The sequence below is a fragment of the Embiotoca jacksoni genome, unplaced genomic scaffold (genome assembly GCF_022577435.1).
Source record: "Embiotoca jacksoni isolate LCO1_2020_lvr unplaced genomic scaffold, fEmbJac1.0.p SCAF_11, whole genome shotgun sequence".
Taxonomy (NCBI): Eukaryota; Metazoa; Chordata; class Actinopteri; family Embiotocidae; genus Embiotoca; species Embiotoca jacksoni.
Window position 1 is genome coordinate 16150557 of NW_027185241.1, and position 18770 is coordinate 16169326.

An 18770-nucleotide genomic window follows, 5' to 3' on the forward strand; every position below is an offset into this window, starting at 1 on the left:
GATGGTTGTTTTGGGCGAAACTGTGAAACTATATTTCCCTCAAACACAAGGAAAACCAATTTGGAAACGATATGTGATCGTGTTTGAGTTCTGATTGTAAACGTGGGGATCGGGTGAATGTTTGAATAACGTTAATGATCTTATAATAACATGATTGCAGATGTTAACGGGGAAGGTCTTTATGGTCATATCAGTAAATGTACTGCAACACACGATACGTTGTTGTTTCTGCAGGGTACCTCCATCCACCCTTCCACTTAAACTCCCCAAAACTCTTCTAGGGGGAAATCAGACTGCATTCAGGGTCTTCTATGAAAAACATGGAGAAACATTAGCTTCATTGTGTTCTCATCATCTACAGAATATATAACTCTTGAATTATGCTACATTTACATGTTGGAAAAACTAAGGGCCTGTTGTGATAAATAATACATAAACATATCATTTCATTCAAAGACATCAGTTTCAATGTAAACATGTAAGCTATTAAGTAAAATGTAAACATCTAAGATTCCATAACAACAAACAAAAGCTCCCATAAGTACAAAAAGAGAAGCTTGTGCTGATTGTTTTGTTGACTATTTACACTATAATGTGATGGATCACTTGTTGACATCAGTTTACTATAGTCTGTCATTCTCTGTCAGTCTCTTACTTTCTCTCCTACCTCACTCTCTCTCTCTCTCTCTCTCTCTGTCTCTCTCTCTCTCTCTCTCTCTCACTCACACACACACACACACACACACACACACACACACACACACACACACACACACTTCCCACCTCCTCCGATGGGATCCCATGCTGGAAGACATCATCAGGCGGTCCAGGAGGTTGCAAAAGCCGCTCGCGTCATCCTCAGATGGGCGGCGCACTGACAGGAGGACGGAGGGTGTTTTCCAGCTTTAAAAGCACGGGAGCCGGCCCCTCTGACAAACCGCGCTGCGTCATCGACCTGGGGAGACTCTTTAAGGTCTTCATTGAGCCGAGGAGAGCCAAACTCACCTCAACTACGGTCCCCTCAGCAGCCGTACCTGCTCCGGTCTCCTTCTCCATTCCCACATTTACTCCTGTTCCAACTGGTGCGCGCTGTCCTCCGCGCCGTGTTTCAGAGTTGCTTTTCTTTGCGAATCATGCTTTTATTTAACGGTGTATGAAGTGAATCAGTTGTGTTGTGAATAGTCATCGGTGAAAGCGTTGCTTATCAGACTCGCAGCCGGACAAAGTTGCGCATCGCTTGTTGAATGCAGGATACCTTCTGCCAGAGCGTCAATTTCAAGTTCAGCTTTGGAGCAACAGCTGGTAAGGAGCGGGGACTCCAGCTTCGCACCGCCGAGATGAAGTCTGCAGAAGAAGGTAAAATACATTTACTTTTTTTTTTTTTTAATTCTAACTTCTAACAGGCGCTTATTGCCCGTCTTCGCTCTTCTTCCTCTTGGTTTTAACGTGCCTTGACGCCAGGTGCTGCATGCAAATAGACGGGAACCTTGTGCACTGCTGGTCTGGGTCAAGCGTTTTGTGAGCTTTTATTTGGGTACACTAGAAAACTTTTCATGTAGGCTACTGCAATGTAATCCTCGAGACAAATACAGATCCTTATTTGGGCACTTAGATATATTATTACAAGTTATAACCATTAACTTCAAGGAAACGTCTTTTATGTGGAGTGACTTGTATTTATTTTTTTATTTTTAAATGTCACCAATTAAATGCTACATAATATTTTTGCTTGATCATTGGACAATAATTAAATTAGCTCAGGGATGTATAGTGAGAGGCATGCACTCATTTTACATCTACACCATTAAGGTTCTCCAGCTGACTTTGCAGGTGCTTCTCATCATATGCAGTGAAAGATAACAGAGTCACACTGCTGCTCTCACCTGCACTATCACTTTTTAAAATCATTATTCATTATTGATTCCCCTGGTGCAGTGGGAGGTCAGGGGTCAGGGACCAGCTGAGGAGCAGCCTTCAGGAGCTGCTAAATATTATTTTCTTTAGAGTTCGCTGTGGAGGATGATTCAGCTTCAGTTTGCCACTAAAAGCAAAGTCTAACTTTGAAGCTCTTTGATTCAAGATTTATGGTGGCAAAATCAGATTTGGTCCATCAGAAGTCATCGATAGTAGGTTCTGTCTCAGCTCACTCTGCTGATGTCACTGTCTTTTTGTGGATTTAGGAAATTTAATTTAGTCTTTGAGGTTTCAGACGGATGGTGGCAAGCTGTATTCATTTCAGTCCCTCTGTACTAAGCCTTATAATTGGTTGCAGACGTGTGTGTGTGTGTGTGTGTGTGTGTGTGTGTGTGTGTGTGTGTGTGTGTGTGTGTGTGTGTGTGTGTGCGTGTGTGTTGTTTGTGCGAGAGAGCTGTGATCTGTGCATTCAGGGACGCTTGCTTGACAAGGAGACATACTTAACCACACACAGCTTCAGCAGTATGCTTTACTGTCACACATAAACCTCCACACACACACACACACACACACACACACACACACACACACACACACACACACACACACCCTGCTGGTGTTTTGCCATGGAGCCCATAGTCAGCCATGTGCAATAAGTGGCCCCAGGATTCTTAGTTCCAGAGGCTGCAGATGACTTCTTTGGGCGACCACCTATCTCTCACTGAGGTCCCGTCAGTCTGAGTCTGGACCAGACCGCAAACCCCGTGGATAAACCCATCCATTCTTTAGTCACGCTGGTTGGCTTGTGGGGAGAGAGTGTTTTGATCACGATAGCATAATTGAGAAAAATTGTGGAGGACAGACAGCACGCTATAATCTGTGTCATAGTCAGTGTTTTCTAATTAACTCTGCTTACACCACATTTTGAACGCACTGCAAACAATTGCAGAGGCTTGGCCTTGTGTTGAAGATTGATTCTTTTTTTTTACTTTCATTCGTGTCACCCTGTGAGTTCTCATCTAATATCATTTTGTTAGCTCAGCAGACGTGACACGTGTGACCTGGAAAAGCCAAGTTTCAAGATCATGCAGCACACATAAGTGAAAGCCTCAGTGTGTTTGAGTGGGTGTTAGAAAAAGTGAATTATGTTGCGGCGCAGTGCACTGATCACACACATTCAAAAGGAAAAAAAAACAACAACAAACAGTTGAAACTCTAAGCAAAGTCAGTCAGGCCTGAAGTAAGGAGGTGTGTCCCAAAGAGTGGAGTGGGCAGGAGATTTGCATCTGTTCAAACCAGAGGAGAAAAGCAGAAGACTGAGCTGAAGGCATTACTGGTTGTTGTGTGGAAACAGTTTATAATTCTCAAAGATGAGTTTTCAGCAGGAAGAGCAAGAGTTTGATTTCAGATATACGTTTGAGTACAGCCAAGGTGTCCAGAAAGACCCTGAGAGAGGTGGGTACGAGGGTTTCTTATGTTTATTCTGCCATCAGAAGGAAAATGATGCAGGTGAGTGTGTTTCTCTGTGAAATAGGCTGTAAAAAAATCTCATATTAATCATTCTGATAACCCACTTTTTTTTTTTTTTTTAGAAAACTATACTTTCTTAAATCTCTGTCTAATGAATAATGTGTTTCACAGTTTTCAAAAAGAAAGAGTGTATTTCAGATTGCATTTACTATACAATTATGCCTGAATAATTCCAACTGATATATCAAACATTTCTGCGTCACATCGCACATCCACCTCTGAAAATAGCTCGCCCACCCACGTACAATTTGTGTGTGACAGATTTGTCATTTCATGTGATGCACAGCATTGTGGTTGACAAATATAGCATTGAGGGGAATGCCCTGTGCTGGGTTTCAGACTGAATGGTATTCTTCCTGTGACCCCTTTTACCCTCATTGACATTATCAATAAAAAAGGCAGGGGTGAGGTTTACAACTGTTGACACAGCAGCCAGCATCCACTCACTGAGGAGACGTACCTGCCAGGCTGTATGACTGAGTCTGCATGTCATTGCACTTGTCTGTCTTTGATTTCCTTGTGTGCTTGCTTGTGCCTGCCCTTTGTTTGTGTGTGTGTGTGTGTGTGTGTGTGTGTGTGTCGGCGCATCTGTGTGTAACGCTGCAGCAAACTCTCCTTGACTTAATCACGAGCTCAGAGCGATGCGAGAGTGCTGTCAGTTTTCCACAGGGGAGGGCCTAATTCACTCAGTGAGTGATGCAATCAATCAAATAAAGCATCCATCAGCGCTGCTGGAGGAATTCCTGTAGAGTACATATGACAGCAGGGTGTGCCAAATAGAGCCTTAGATGAACTGATCAAACAAACAGAGTGGCTGTGCAACTTGCAACTACACAGCAACCGCATACAGTAACTGCTCTGAGATGATTGCTAAGCTTCTCCAGATGTTTGTACGTATGGGGGGTAGTCGGTCTCTGCAATACGTACTGGTAGGATTTGTGTAGGGGTATTGTTCTTAATCACAGTTAATTACCACCATAATGTACTATTTCCAAGCACTTATAGTTCGACATATTGAAAGTCTACTTCTTTTTTTTTCAGATGCATACTGCTACACACCAAATGTCAGCCTGTCTATTCCACTGGGTATGGGCAACCCCTGTCTGGCCAGTCAGTACCACACCTTACAGTCCAGCCCAGTCATCTCCGTTTCTTCCTGCCACCAGACAGGCTACAGCCTCCAAAATGACAACCATGCAGCGTCAGGCTATTACCTCCCCCACGGCTTGAGACCCAACGGGGCTCCGGCCCTGGAGAGCCCTCGTATCGAGATCACGGCCTACAGCCAGTACCCGGAGGACGAGGTAGAAGAGAGCAGCAGTGAGGACCACATCATCAAACGGGGAGTTAACTCCATCGTCACGCTGACACTGCCCAACGCAGACGGCTACCGCGACCCCAGCTGCCTCAGCCCCGCCAGTAGCATTTCCTCCCGCAGCTGTAACTCCGAGGCGTCGTCCTACGAGTCTGGCTTCTACAACTATGACAACTCCCCACAGAACTCCCCTTGGCAGTCTCCCTGCGTTTCTCCCCGTGGGTCGTCCTCGCTCCTGTCATGTCCGCATGCCGTCGGCCCTGCAGGATCCCCTCACCATTCCCCCTCCACCTCACCTCAGATAGGAGCGGTGGCAGAAGAAGGCTGGCCAGCGCAACCTCGCGGCTCCAGGCCAAACTCCCCTTCATGCAGCGGAGGCGGCGGAGGCAATGGCGGCAGCATGGGGAAGAGAAAGTACAGCTTCAATGGCACCTCCTACCGCCAGACATCCTGCTCACCCAACCAGTCGCCCATCCCCTCTCCGCATGGTTCCCCCAGGGTCAGTGTAACAGATGAGAACTGGCTCCCCAACACCAACCAGTACACCAACTCCGCCATTGTGGCAGCCATCAACGCCCTGACCACAGACGGAGTGGTAGACATTGGGGAGGGAATACCAATCAAGACGCGGAAGACAATGCTGGATCACTCCTCCTCCATGGGTCTGAAGGTGGAGCCCGGCGGCGAGGAGCTGGGTCCTGATGGGGAGCTCTGCCATGAGGACTACGCCTCCCGCCTGGCTCTGAAGAAGGAGAACTACTGCGGCGGCTTCCTGGATGTTCCCCAACATCCGTACTCCTGGTCCAAACCCAAGCCTTACCTCAGGTAGGTCGACCTGCTCCGTCTTCCAGTGTCATCCTTTATCAACATTTACCATGTGTATCCACATTATGAAACACCCAGCTATCGTGCTTAAAAACTGCCTTGACAAGACAAAGACACACGTGTTTTACTTATTTAGATTTACAGTTTCTATCATTAAGTCTAAGGACCATTATTTTACAGACAGTACAATTCATCCAATAGCATCCCTATGTTGTTGTTGTCTTTTTGTCTCCACATTTTGTGTTGTTATTTATTGCAATGACAAGATTGTTTTCATTTTTAATCTTCAAAGGCCATATCAAAAGGCAGAAATCCAAAGTTGCATGCTCTTCACTTCCAAAAGAGCTCTCTTTGAAGATCAAAACTATTTCATAAATCATATTTCACAGGGAGGAGTTGTCCAGCATGTGCCACTGTTGCTATAACAACCCACACACAAACATAAAAATGCATAGACACGCACGAACGCACACAAATACACTCATGCACTCAACAATGCCATTGATTTTTGTCTTTTAAGCAAGGTAAGCTTTTTTTTTTGATTCCCTTTGTTTCCTTCGTGGTTTTTTTCTTTTTTTTTTTCCAAGCCAATAACACACTTTCCTGTCGGAAATCAAGTGTTTGATTAAGATAGTGAGCAACAGGAAGTAACGGTGACAGGCCTGGCTGAAGGGGAAGCAGCCTGCGGGTTAATCAGCCTGCTCGCTGCGTTGCTCTGTCGCGCCGTCGGCCCATCTTTCTCTGTGTAGCTAATGTGATGTCATGCACTGACGGGGTAGATAAAGCCCTCCGGGGGGAAATCGGTTCGTTTTGGGTCAACAAACAGCCCGCGAGCTCCACAAAGATGCCAGAGATTGGTTTCAGTCGAGCCACCCTTCAGGTCAGGGATTTGCGTTTACCAGGCATCCGGCACAGACAAATATTGTCTTGCGCGTGTTTGTTTTGGTTTAGATATCTCCACGGTGTTCACATGGGAAGCTCCGACTCGCCATCTCGAGAACAATGATGTTGAGGGAGGCCAGCTGTAGCTCTGACAAAGAGATATCATGCTCCAACGCAGGGTGTACTGCTGACCTTATTCCACTATATATACAATAACTCCATTGTCTAAACACTGGTGCTACTTTATAATTTTTTAGTTATCAATTTGAAATGGATAATAATTGGATCAAAAAGACAGCCTTATTGCCAGTTAGAGAGATTTGTTTTTGTGCCCCAGAAATGTCTTTCCTCCCACTGTCACTTTCATAACTCCCCATGTCTGTTTCCACCTGTCACACCATAAGGCAAAACACACCGCTTTCTAACCAGGGCACATTTGTCTCTCGTTTATTTGTCACAAAAAGAAGGGCGACTAATTATTACCCAGGCCAAAGGAATTACACACGTCAGGGAATGACTTCAATTGATTAAATTATGGCCCATGATGAAATGGAGGAAGATCAAGCCAGTTGGATTACAGTAAAGTGTCCCAATTCAAGAGTAATTTAAAGCAAGTTTACAAAGTTTTGATTCCGACTTCCTTGACAGCGATGGGACCACTGATCCCTGGGGAAAAAAATGCAACCTCACCATTACTATTTTGGCAAATAAAATGAAAACTAAAATAGAGAAAACAGAAAGACAGTGATTCTCCATGTGTCCTTATGGTTCTATTTCAAGTAAACTGGAATTGTAAAACACAGCACCTGCTGTTTTAATACAAGGAATAACCACACACTGTTTAGCACAGAAAGTTAACATCTTTGGACCAGATAAATGGTAAAACTTTCACTAAATAACGATTAATGTGTCGTATCACTGCAGCCCATCTCTGCCAGCACTCGACTGGCAGCTTCCGTCGTGCTCCGGCCCGTACAACCTACAGATTGAGGTGCAGCCAAAGTCCCACCACAGGGCTCACTACGAGACGGAGGGCAGCCGAGGAGCCGTGAAAGCGTTGTCTGGAGGACACCCTGTGGTGCAGGTAAGTCACCACTTTATGTTCAGAGGGAAAATATTTTTTGATTGAATCGGATCTTGACGACTCACTGGGACCTTTTTTTAAATACCAGAGATCAAGTTATCTTTGTGTGTTTAAACTGTGTACAAATTTGCTGTCATTACAGCAGAAGTGGCAACAAGTGCACGCTGATTAACGTCAGCTTCTCTGTCCAACAACAGCCGAGTGACATGGACGTTTGGCTGGTGCTGACTTTATGACAGCATGAAGTCACAGAGCAAGGTCACAGCAGCCATGACATACTGTAACTTTCATGAGTCTGGACTTTGATGTTCTCTTGCTACTTGTTTTTTCTTCATTTCAGTAACAAAATATTAAAATCAGTTTGGATGATCAGTTTAAATCTCAATGATAGTTTAAGATTTCTGTTGAAACCATGCACACATTATCTGATAGATCTGTTTCTGCTTTTTATTGAGAAATAGGATTACCACATACTAGATGTACCAAAAGATCAGATTTAAGCAGACTGTCTCCATCTATTAAGGTTTAAATCTGAAATATTAGAAACCATTGTAGGAGGTGCGATCAAAATGTTCAGAGAATGTTCCTGCTGCACAGTGAAGAGCACAGAGCAGGGGGAAGCAATAAGTGTTTGAAGTTACATCACTTGATCAACATCAGCACTTGTGTTACACATTGTTTTGTGTTCATCTGGACAGTTTCATTTGCAATTTAAACATGAAGCAGAAACTTGAGCAGCACATCAAATTTTTTGTAAAATTTTAGGGAAGAGAAAGTAGTCGGAGGGACCAAATCTGTTGAGTAGGAAGGGTGGACACTGTTTTTTTTCAGGCACAAAATTGGCACATTTTCAACCTACCATGAGTGGGCAAGCCAAAGTGCCATTGTGCCACTGTTCACGTAGTGCAACACTGCAAATGTCAAAGAAAACCCACCTTGTTGAACTCCTGACTTGATGTACCATTTTCGGTTTTGAACAGTAACTTTCTGCCCCTCCTGAAACAGGAACGCCACTCAAAACACCTCACCTGGCTCACTGCTTCATTGCTGTAGGCTTTCTGAAGCATTTCACAGGTCTCAGTTGCCGATTTATTGACTTTGACTCAATATGTGCGCTGTCGGCTCAAATCCATGGCGAAATCACAAATGCACATGTACAAGTGGTCAAAAAACCCCGAATAACGCAGGTGCTGATGTTGCTCAGTAACTTTGAAAACTTACTTCCACCTGCTCCATGTCCATTATTGTGCTCATTAAAAGTAACTACATTGTACGGGTCACTCATTTTAAACTGACATGATATTCAATGGTCCAATGCATTATCATTGCAGGTTTAGTTAGCTGGCTTTTAAAAAAAATTGTGTAACTTTTGACTGCAGCAGTCCTGTATTTCCACTGTTCAAGCTACAGTAGATGTTTCAGTATGCGCTTGTATACAGTGTTATTAATGTTCCCTGTAACTAAGAGTCAATTTACTGCTGTAAAAGGTCACCCTGACCAGCAGCAGTGCACGCTGACTCAATTAGTATAGAGGAGGACCATCGCCTCTCACTATTGTACTTGGCGAACATTTAAAGAGCACGCGTCATTCTCACCAGCAGCGCAGCACAGACCTCCTTTATGTGCTGCGCTGTCATCCCACTGTGCTGACATCTCCGTTTACACAAGGTGAGGATTTAGTGGCCTGTGTATGCCCTGAAGAGTGACGCTAAATTTGCCTTTAATGCACTTCATCCAAACTAAAACTGGATTTATCCTGGTAGTTGTCGGGGCATCTGTGGCTAATAGCTTTGTAAAAGAATGAATATTTTACATGGCAGATGCTCTATTTTTCATGCAGCCAAAGCAAACCCTGCACCGTGAAATACTTTTTTTTTTTATTTTTATTTTTTTTTACACAGTACAGTTTAAGGTTGGTGGTCATTCCTTGTCACACACTTAGCATTGGATGTTGTTAGTGTTGCAGCTGTTTTGTAAATAGATGTTGTCAGCACATCCTGGTCTGCTCAATGTCAAATGCACTTGACAGCTGTTGGCCAATGTGGTGTTATAAACATTCCTGTCAGCCCTTCAGGTTTTCTCTGTAAATACAGGTAATTATCCCCCTTCATTACAAACCTTTGTATATCAAACATGCGGGTGAATCGTCGGTTTACCCACAGACCCTCTCATGCTACAGCAATACGCTGACCAGACTGAGCCTGCGGCGCCCAGCAGTGGCAGGTGAAACACGTTTTTTTTAGTTAACGCCCCTGTCTAACTCTGTAGGGGCCAGAGTAAGAAGTCACCAGTTTGTCTTTGCATACAAACTGTTGTCCAGATTATTTGATTATTTCATGCTTCGCAGGCACTAAATTATTGTCTACTTTGTGAGTCTTACTGCATATCCCGATCAGTTTTAGTGAGCAGTAGCCACGGAGAAAATATGACGACAGCTGTTTTACCGTTACACCTGCTTGCATGCTTGCATAGCTCACATTTTACTCTTACTTCTTGGTGAGGAGTGATTTATGCCTCTTATTTTGCATGTGCAGTCAATTGGGACACCTCGAGCGTTTCATAACAGTGGAAAACACTGCCAGCATGGCAGCTGGCAGAAAGATAAATCTATAAGGATTAGGCAACCATGTGTACATGCTAGAGGGTAAAATGTAGAAGAAGGAGATGCAGTGTGTCTGCAGGGAGTTTTTGCAGAGTTTTAAGTACAGAATCTTTCATGAACCTGACTTTCTTACTCTTTATCACACTCTTTGTCTTTGTTGTGGTGTTGTGTGAGATTGTGTTGTTGTAATCTTGGATGATAGGGCATGCTGTAGTCCCCAGTGCCCTGTGGTAATGAGTGGCAGGCAGTGGATGGGTGAGGTGCAGTCAAGGAGAATGAGTCAATAATGACATGGGGGCACGGGTGTAGGAAGCAGCTAAGAAAGTGTGTGTGTGTGTGTGTGTGTGTGTGTGTGTGTGTGTGTGTGTGTGTGTGTGTGTGTGTGTGTGTGTGTGTGCGCTTGCTGCTTAACAGTAGTGTGTAGAGGGAAAGAGAGAGAAGGGGCAGAGGGAGTCACCAGGCAGCTGGGGCTTGGCTTTGCTGCCCCTGGAGATGCTCTGTATCCTGCTGATTAAGACCTGAGTAGCCCTGAGGTTGGCTGAGCGTGGGGGTGGATAGGAGTCAGAATCCCAGCACCCATCGGACGTCACCTCCCCTTTTCCGTACACCGGTGCCTCCCTCTGTCCCTGGGGGGCCCGAGGATGTCACTCCATGTGAAACGTTCATCCTTCAGCCATCTCCCAAACCCACACCAGGAGGCCTCCCTCGGTTGAAGCCCAGTCATCTAAGCCTCCAATGTGTTTTTATCTCACGGGTGATCAGACACACAACGCCATGAGTGATGGTGACATTTGTGTTGGAAAGCAACACTGGGTGAAAAAACAGCCAGATGAAAAACATGTCAGGATACAGTGTTTCTTTAGACTACGATATACTCTGGAGAGACGGCAACTGACAGATAGTCAAACCAAAATGATCAGGTACTCATTTGCTGTTGTTGTCTTGTTATTCCTTAACAGACGTGTTTTTTAGCCAGGAAAGTTTAGCACCTATAAAATGTGACATCATCCTAAACTGCAGCTAATCTACGAGACCACATTCAGTGCTGCCAAACACACAGGATGGAGAGAATGTGGGATGGGTGAACGCATGGAGAACGGAGTGTCTTTACTCCGGCCGCACACCGATGAAAACCTCGAGATTATGGGTTACCTCGACTCATTGCCCTTCTGCTGGTTGCACCCGTCTCTCAGCGCTTCCCGTTCCGAATCTCGGCCATTTATTCTGCACTCCGTCCTTCCCTCCCTTCCTCCGAAGCCATTGGTTCACTTTGTGACCCCCGTGGCTGCTTTTCCACTTTATTTACTGCAGCAGACCACAACGCCATTAAGGGGATCAAGGGCACCCTATCAGCTCCTCTCACACTGTTCCAGACGCTCCCCTCTCTCACCACAGCTATGCCAAACGTCTAGAAGATGATTTTGGAAGCAGGAAAAACCAACAACCTGGTCTACCTTTGCTCATAGTACCGCCACAACAATGATTGATGGGTTTTTCCAAAGGAGAACATTGGGGAAAAAAAGTGGAATTGTGCCGGATTATTTGCATTGAGAATATAGTAACCGAGGACGTGACCTTGCTCTGATCTAAAATATGGGTTCAGTTGAACACAGACATCCGCCAGGCCTCTTGGTAACAGCAGACAACAACACCTGTAGTGTATTAAACCCACTGCACAGCTCGCAGTGCAGTCCTGCTTATGGCTAGTTCATATAGGATAATCACTGGCCTATAGGGCTTCCCCCCCCTCACACATACACACACTCTCTCATTAAGTCTAAAGCAGCAACAGACATGGTGTAATTTCAGCAGGATGTGGCCATCATCCCTATTAACGTGTGCGTGGCTTAATACCCATCTCCCTTCCTCTGCAACTGTATGTAATGCACATCAAATTTGCAGTATGTTTCCGCCACGACGACATAAAAGACCTCGGCAAACATGTGCTCGGTTATTCACGTGTGCGGTTTCACCTTGGGATCCGGCGCTCGCTGGCTGCGTAATGTCTCGGAGAAAAACCCTGATCTACAGCACCCTATACTGGAGCTGCTAATTGCTCATTAAATCTACTGCCGCCTCTTGTTTGATATTCAAAAGGGCTCGGCGTACCCTGAAGTAATGTTAGGGCTTAGTCAGGGCTATTATTCGTTGCCCAAAGGGGTATTCATGCCACTCGCAAATTGTGGTTCTCCAACTGTGGGGCTTCCCTTACACTGGTATTGGGCTACCACTAATTACCAGTTAATAACAAGTGGAAAAAGTGGAGCGAGATGTGCATCGTTTTCACTGGTCTGAGGTGATAACCAGACAGCCCACAGATTTATGAGGCAAGACACCAATGGGTAGTCTTGCTTTTGGGGGAGCACAGCAGTCATCCGTACATCATCTTACTCAAATTCTCTGTAGGTTTGGATAATATTTCATATGGCAGGCTGCGCTGGTGACAAAGCCATTCCTTTTATATGGAATTTGGACCATCACTGGTCTAGACATGGGCTTGTGTTTGAAACTATGCCCTCAATGACATAACACCAGCGCACTCAATTCAACAAAAACTTAAAGGCTGTTTGGTTGCTTATAAAAGGAGCTGCTTTTGCAGCCATGGAAACGCAGCACATTAAAAGATTGCATATGTTGCCTTATGCATTCAATATGAGGCGCTGGAGACATCGGCAGGGCAGAGGGGTGATCGAGTAAAGTCTGGAAGGAGAGACAACTTGGATGAGTGTACATTTAATTGGGTACAGCAAAGGCTGGCTGTGTGAGTGTGTCAGCACTTGACAGAGAGGGGAGCGTGATAATGGGAAAAAGCCTGAGTCTGCTGTTGTATTTCAGTCTGCCCCCCACCCCTCCCCACCCCCACCCCACCCTCCCTCTGCTGCTTCCAGTCGTCTTCTCCTTCTCTTCTCCCCCAATTCTCTGCGCCACGTGGACTTCTACGAGTCTTGACATTTCTCCAGGCAGTGATGAAATCACTGCAGAGGGATAGAAGGCAGCACACTGCAGGTCTGTGGAGTGTATTCACACTCAATTTCTAGCCAGGTCAGACGCATCTAATTTACCACCAAGTCATTATTAAACGTTAGCCAGTCAGGCCAGGTGCAGGCAGCATTGAGGCTGTCACCATTACTGAAGAAACTCAAGGATGAAATGTCTTATGAAAACAACACTGTTTAATACATAGATTTAGGTGTTAGAAAAACACCCTCTATCATTATTTTTTTTTATCATAACAGATTATCAATGCGTGAAGCAAATAGGAAAATTAAGAAAACCAGCATTTGGGGGGGCTGTATCCCAGGGCTGAAACTTTCTGCACTTTGATAAATCTGAAATGGTCCAAAGGCGAATGAGAAACGAACGGTGGAAAGGGAACAAGTTTCACTCTTCTCTCCCTTTTTAGCTCACCCCATCACAACTGACCCAGACAATGCAGCTGCCTACAATTACACAATTAATGCATCAGCTGCCATATCCGCAATGTTTCACTTGAGCCTCAGCTATCAGAAATGATTCGTGCAACAGTGGCTTGCGGTGGGAGGTGTAAATGGATCGAGCTGAGCACAGTGGCAGAAGTTGGCACCCAGAAACAGCTGCAAATCAAGCCTCGCTTTAAAGCCGGTTTAGATTATCTCAGAATAAATATACAGTGCGTGTGCCAGAGAGGCTGCAGTTACAGCAAGAGAAGCTCATCTGGTCAAAATTAGCGTCTTTCTGGTCCAGCCTCTCAGGCGGCATCAGATACAAATACAAAGTTGAGGTCACAGGTGTGTGTGTGTGGAGCGTCAGCCTCCCACTTGAAGTTTACAGCACTATCGCAACTCCCCCGCATCTTATTCCCTTTTTGAGAATAAAAATGAAGAAGTAAGTTTTGTACTTGTGGTGCGCAGTTGAGTGAGCATCACAGGAGTTTAGCAGAAGCGAAGGGGGACTGTAGGGAGAGGGTCAGAGGAGCACATATGGTAAAGGAATTGAGGGAGGTCGCCCAGGGGGGACTAGACCGCCTACTTTTGCTGCTGGGAAGACCAGCGTCACCATGAGGACTACCTGACCTCATTAATCACTTCCTCTCCTCCATGAGGTCACGACGGTTTTGAGGAAGACGCCACTGTCATCTTGCGCTACCACAGGACGAGTGAAGATATAAGCACCCCCCCACCCTCCTCCTGCCTCTCTTGTGGGCCTCCTTACAGCCACGTGGCGGCTGAGGTAATGTTTGGAGGTCACCGAGAGAAACCCAACGAAGTCTACCGAAGCATAAGTGACAGACGACACGGCTTTGGAGCGCGACTGCCTGCTCTTTATTAAATCATGAGGCAACGTCATCTAATTTAACGCTCCGGTGTTTCAGATTTGTACCTCATGCTCCACCATAGGCCTCCCGCGAGTCAATGCGCCAGTAACTGGTAGCATGTGCGGCTATGGATAATTACTTCTGGTGACACCATAAGTAAAATATAACAAGGGGAGCAGGGTCTGCCGGTGAGATCACCGCGTAGATGAAGTGGTCCCTCGGGATGCCAAGACTTCAAGAAGCTCCTGACCTCGGCCTAACTCACTGATGACTAGCATGTGTGACTAGCTCGCAGGTCAAGACAGCTGCTAGAGACACTATGGGGAGCTGAAGAGAAAAATATGATGGTTGGAACTGGAGATGAATGACAGCCTTAGCTTTACCACTCCCGTTGCACTCCCTTGATATCGGAATAAAAAAAACGAAACCAGATAACCACTGGTGCTTAGATTATTGAGGCATATGGATATATGCTCTGCTCCAATGACTGCTCGTATCCTATTTTTATTCAAGATAATTAATTCTGAAAATTGTATGGCTGGGAAGGAAAGGATCACATCCTCCACCTTGTCCCAAATCCAAAAGATCTGTCGTCATTTATAGACTACTAGAGGCATTTCATCTTTGTGTTTATCATCAGACCAGACAGCTTTAATACAGTATCCAGACCAATTTGTTCTCAAACCAAAGGCATTAGGTGTCTAAGACACTGTAGCACTAATTTCCACAGACTTCCAATGACATAGCTCTAAAGTCTTCCACCAACCTTGCTCTTCCTCACACCCTATCCCTGCCTGCCCTCTCAAAGGTAATTATAAACTCATTAATCCGATTATGTCATAGGTTACATGTGCCTTTTGATATATGACTCAGTCTGTTAGATAAACATCGGGGGTCTTTTATTCCGTTTGACGTTACCACCGTTTTCACTCAGACAGAGCTCAAAGAAAATTGGTCTGAAGCAAAGCGCTGGTGTGCGCCGGGGTAATTGGACCAATTTGTGGGATTTTTCACATGGCCATGGCTTGGTGAGCCCTGGTCTTGAGAAACTGATCCCTCGCAGTAAATGTCACATGTGGTCAAGTAGCCACCTGGGTGGATCTACGGAGGTCCAAGCAATGAGAAGTTAGTCCTCTCGGTTTTCTACGTACCAGATGGATTCTGCAGCTTCCTGACGGTTTTTAGGTTTGGAGAGATTTCTAAGCCCGCACCAACATCCGCCCTCACAACCATATGTCCCCTTTGCAGTGCAAAACGAAAGTATATCCTGGGAGGTCTATGGTGTTAAGACTTTCTTCCACCAGAAATCACTTGGTTGGCGAATTATTTTGGTCTGAAATCACTCGCAAAGTATCAGTTGTCCTTCACCACACTTTGGAATTTAAACCCCTGTCTGTGTGCTCATATTTTTGAGCCATTAAACACTTGGTTAGATCATCAAATCATGTTACTTTAGACACTGTCGGGGACGCTGAATGTAAATTGGCAGCCACAGTTTATATTTCAAGCGCACTTGACCCCAAAGTTGACAGCACTTTTCAAACTATGGAGTTTTTCTTCCCTTTTTTATAAAGATTTGATCTTTTTATTAGTTGAGCAGCAGCAGCTAATGGAGGCCTGCTAGAGGAAGTGGTAGTTGTTTGAAGTGGTGGTTCTGATACAGGAGTCTCTTTCATCACAGTGGGACACAGTCTCAGAGTTTTAATGGAAATCATAATGCATGTTCATAACTGCCCAAAGGCAAAGGGGCTGGATCTCATCTGCATGCCGCGCGCTCCGTGAAGTTTTTTGGCGTTGTTACCTATCACATTTAGGTGTTGGGTTTTAACCCCTGTACCTGTGTAGAAAAATGTACTTGACATTTATCTTCGACTGCAAAAAGTGGAAAATTGGCACAACCATTACCGTATCATGTTTAAATCACAGCTTGAGACAGACCTGTGATGAATGCCCATGATTCTTGATTTTTCTGTCACGTTACACTGAGTCACTGTCGACTGTTTGCTTCTCTGCAGGCAGTTTTTTTTAATAGCAGATGAGATGGGAAGCAAGCCTCGCGTCAGTGTCCATGTCTCTGTACACAAGAGATCCCTACCCCAGACACAGACTTTTTTCTTCGCCCTCTTCTAAAGGAATGAAGAACTAGTTCACGAAAGAACCACTGAAAGACTTTCCAACCTAACTAAAAAACAAACAATGAAAACAGGCCTATTTTCACAGCCCCTTTATTGTATCAGAGCTAAAAGTAAAGATCCCTTTAACTATCAGTAGTTGATGTGCATTAAATCTCTATTTCCTAAATGAGGGGTAGCCTGAGATGGGTGGGGGGGTCTTAAAACCTGATGTTGCTTCTCACCTGGGTCCCTTTGTTCTCCCGCCAGCTTTATGGCTACATGGAAAGTGAGCCGCTCACCCTGCAGCTGTTCATCGGGACCGCAGACGACCGCCTCCTGCGACCACATGCCTTCTACCAGGTCCACCGCATCACTGGCAAAACCGTCTCCACCGCCAGCCATGAAGTCATGCAATCCAACACCAAAGTTCTGGAGATCCCTCTGCTGCCTGAAAATAACATGAGAGCAATGTGAGTGCTCTCAGACCACCACAAGATTGTACTGTCCATCTTTCCACCTTTCTCTTTCCACATTTTTATCCAGGAACTCTTACTTTAAAACATGCACACACAGAGAAACACCCTCTGTTCTCTCTTTCTACACCTTCCTCTCTGCTTTAGCTCCACAAACAGAATGCCTGATGATAGGTTATATGCAGCACACACTTCTGTAGGCCTTCATATCTTAGATCTGTACTTTCATCCCAAGAGATTTTCTACCAAGGTAAAGTAAGTAATCACCACATAGACTTGCGACTTCAATCTGACCAATGACTTGCAGTTGTGAGGTATACATTTTTCCTCGAGCCAAATTTCCGTCCCATGGTCCACCGGTAAAATGTGGTCTTATTCCATTAGACTTGGACAATATATGCCAGTAAGACGAATGTATTAAAACCTCCATTCTTAACCAATAGGTTTGGTGAAAATGATACTGCATCCCAAAAGCATGATCCTGATTTTGGGGCAGTTGCTCACAGCCCTGTAGTGGTCCCCAAAGCCAAGAAAAACTTTATTCTCATACAGAACAGAACTGGTAACTGTGGTACCCATTTAGCAATAACAAAACAGTGTCAATCAATTAGTATGAAAATAAGTAAACTAAACCAAACCTACATTTAACATTATTTATAAATGATGTTATGTAAACATTTTTTTTAAAGTATTTAGTCAAGCTGAAACAAAGTTGTTCATTCATAGCAGACATTTTGAGTCGCCATTGTAGAAAAACAACAGGTGCTACTAATAACATTAATGACAGTTCTGTTCTATTTAATTATTCCAGTAAGCCGTGACCAGCCAGCATGCACAATTCCTGAAACCAAAACAGCTCAATGGAGTTCGGCCATCACTGAATTGATTATACGCACCTCTGTTTTATGTTTAATGTGATGTCAAAATCGGCATTGTCAACTGGTAGACAACAGAGGCAGTCTGCAGCGCTGTGATCGCATAGAAACGTCTAGATGTGGTTGTGAAGTAAAAAAAAAAAAAAGTAGCACAGTAAGTTGTCCTGCAAGACAAAGCTCATGTTAGGTAGCTACTACTTCGTTTACCACAGATCTAGGTGGCTAACGAGCTAATTTTATTTTTCTGCCAGTTAGGGTTTTGCAGTCTGCTCATTAGGAGCTAATAAACATCCAACATGTCACATAATACAATCATAAACATATATGAATTGAATCTCTGAAAAGGAAAGTTTGGTCAGAAACAGAGAGAAGTACTCTCTTAAAAATAATCCTGGTTAACCTTTAGAGACATTAGCATCCGTCTGCTAGGCTGAGGCATCAGACTTGGCCTCTCTTCGTCCCTCCAGACCAGCAGTAATCCAAGTGGCTGTGCTGTGCAGCGTATCCAGGCAGTAGCTCCTGTCCTGGGGCTCCCTTCAAGGCAGAGGCAGCACTGAATTTATTGGACTGGGGCCCAGATCTCCATGTTATAGATAAAACCACTGTATCTGAGCTTTGGTTACAAAAGGTCATTACCGTCTTACTGCACCACATGATGATCTTTCACCATTTCAAGTTGAACATTTTTTCATAAAAATAATTGGTAATGCATCTTTAATTTTTAGAATATAACATTTGTTTAAACGTTGGGGATTATGAAGCTATTTATGGGACATAAGACTTTCCTGACTGGACAGTGGCCTTCTTTGGTTAGGCATGAATGATTTTAACATTCGTACAATATCATTTCCAGCAGGGCTGC

The 18770-nt window shown here is 44.7% G+C and overlaps 1 protein-coding gene across 1 annotated transcript in view; it reads left to right on the plus strand.

The window, feature by feature from the left end:
* Positions 1–962: 962 nt before the first annotated feature.
* The window catches only part of LOC138194540 (nuclear factor of activated T-cells, cytoplasmic 1-like), a 62173-nt gene continuing 44365 nt past the window's right edge, over positions 963–18770 (plus strand). Inside the window, exons 1-4 of the mRNA XM_069143353.1 lie at positions 963–1356; positions 4486–5584; positions 7391–7550; positions 16828–17030. Coding sequence (XP_068999454.1) covers positions 1245–1356; positions 4486–5584; positions 7391–7550; positions 16828–17030 — 1574 coding nt within the window. The 5' untranslated portion in view covers positions 963–1244. The remainder of the gene's footprint in view (positions 1357–4485; positions 5585–7390; positions 7551–16827; positions 17031–18770) is intronic.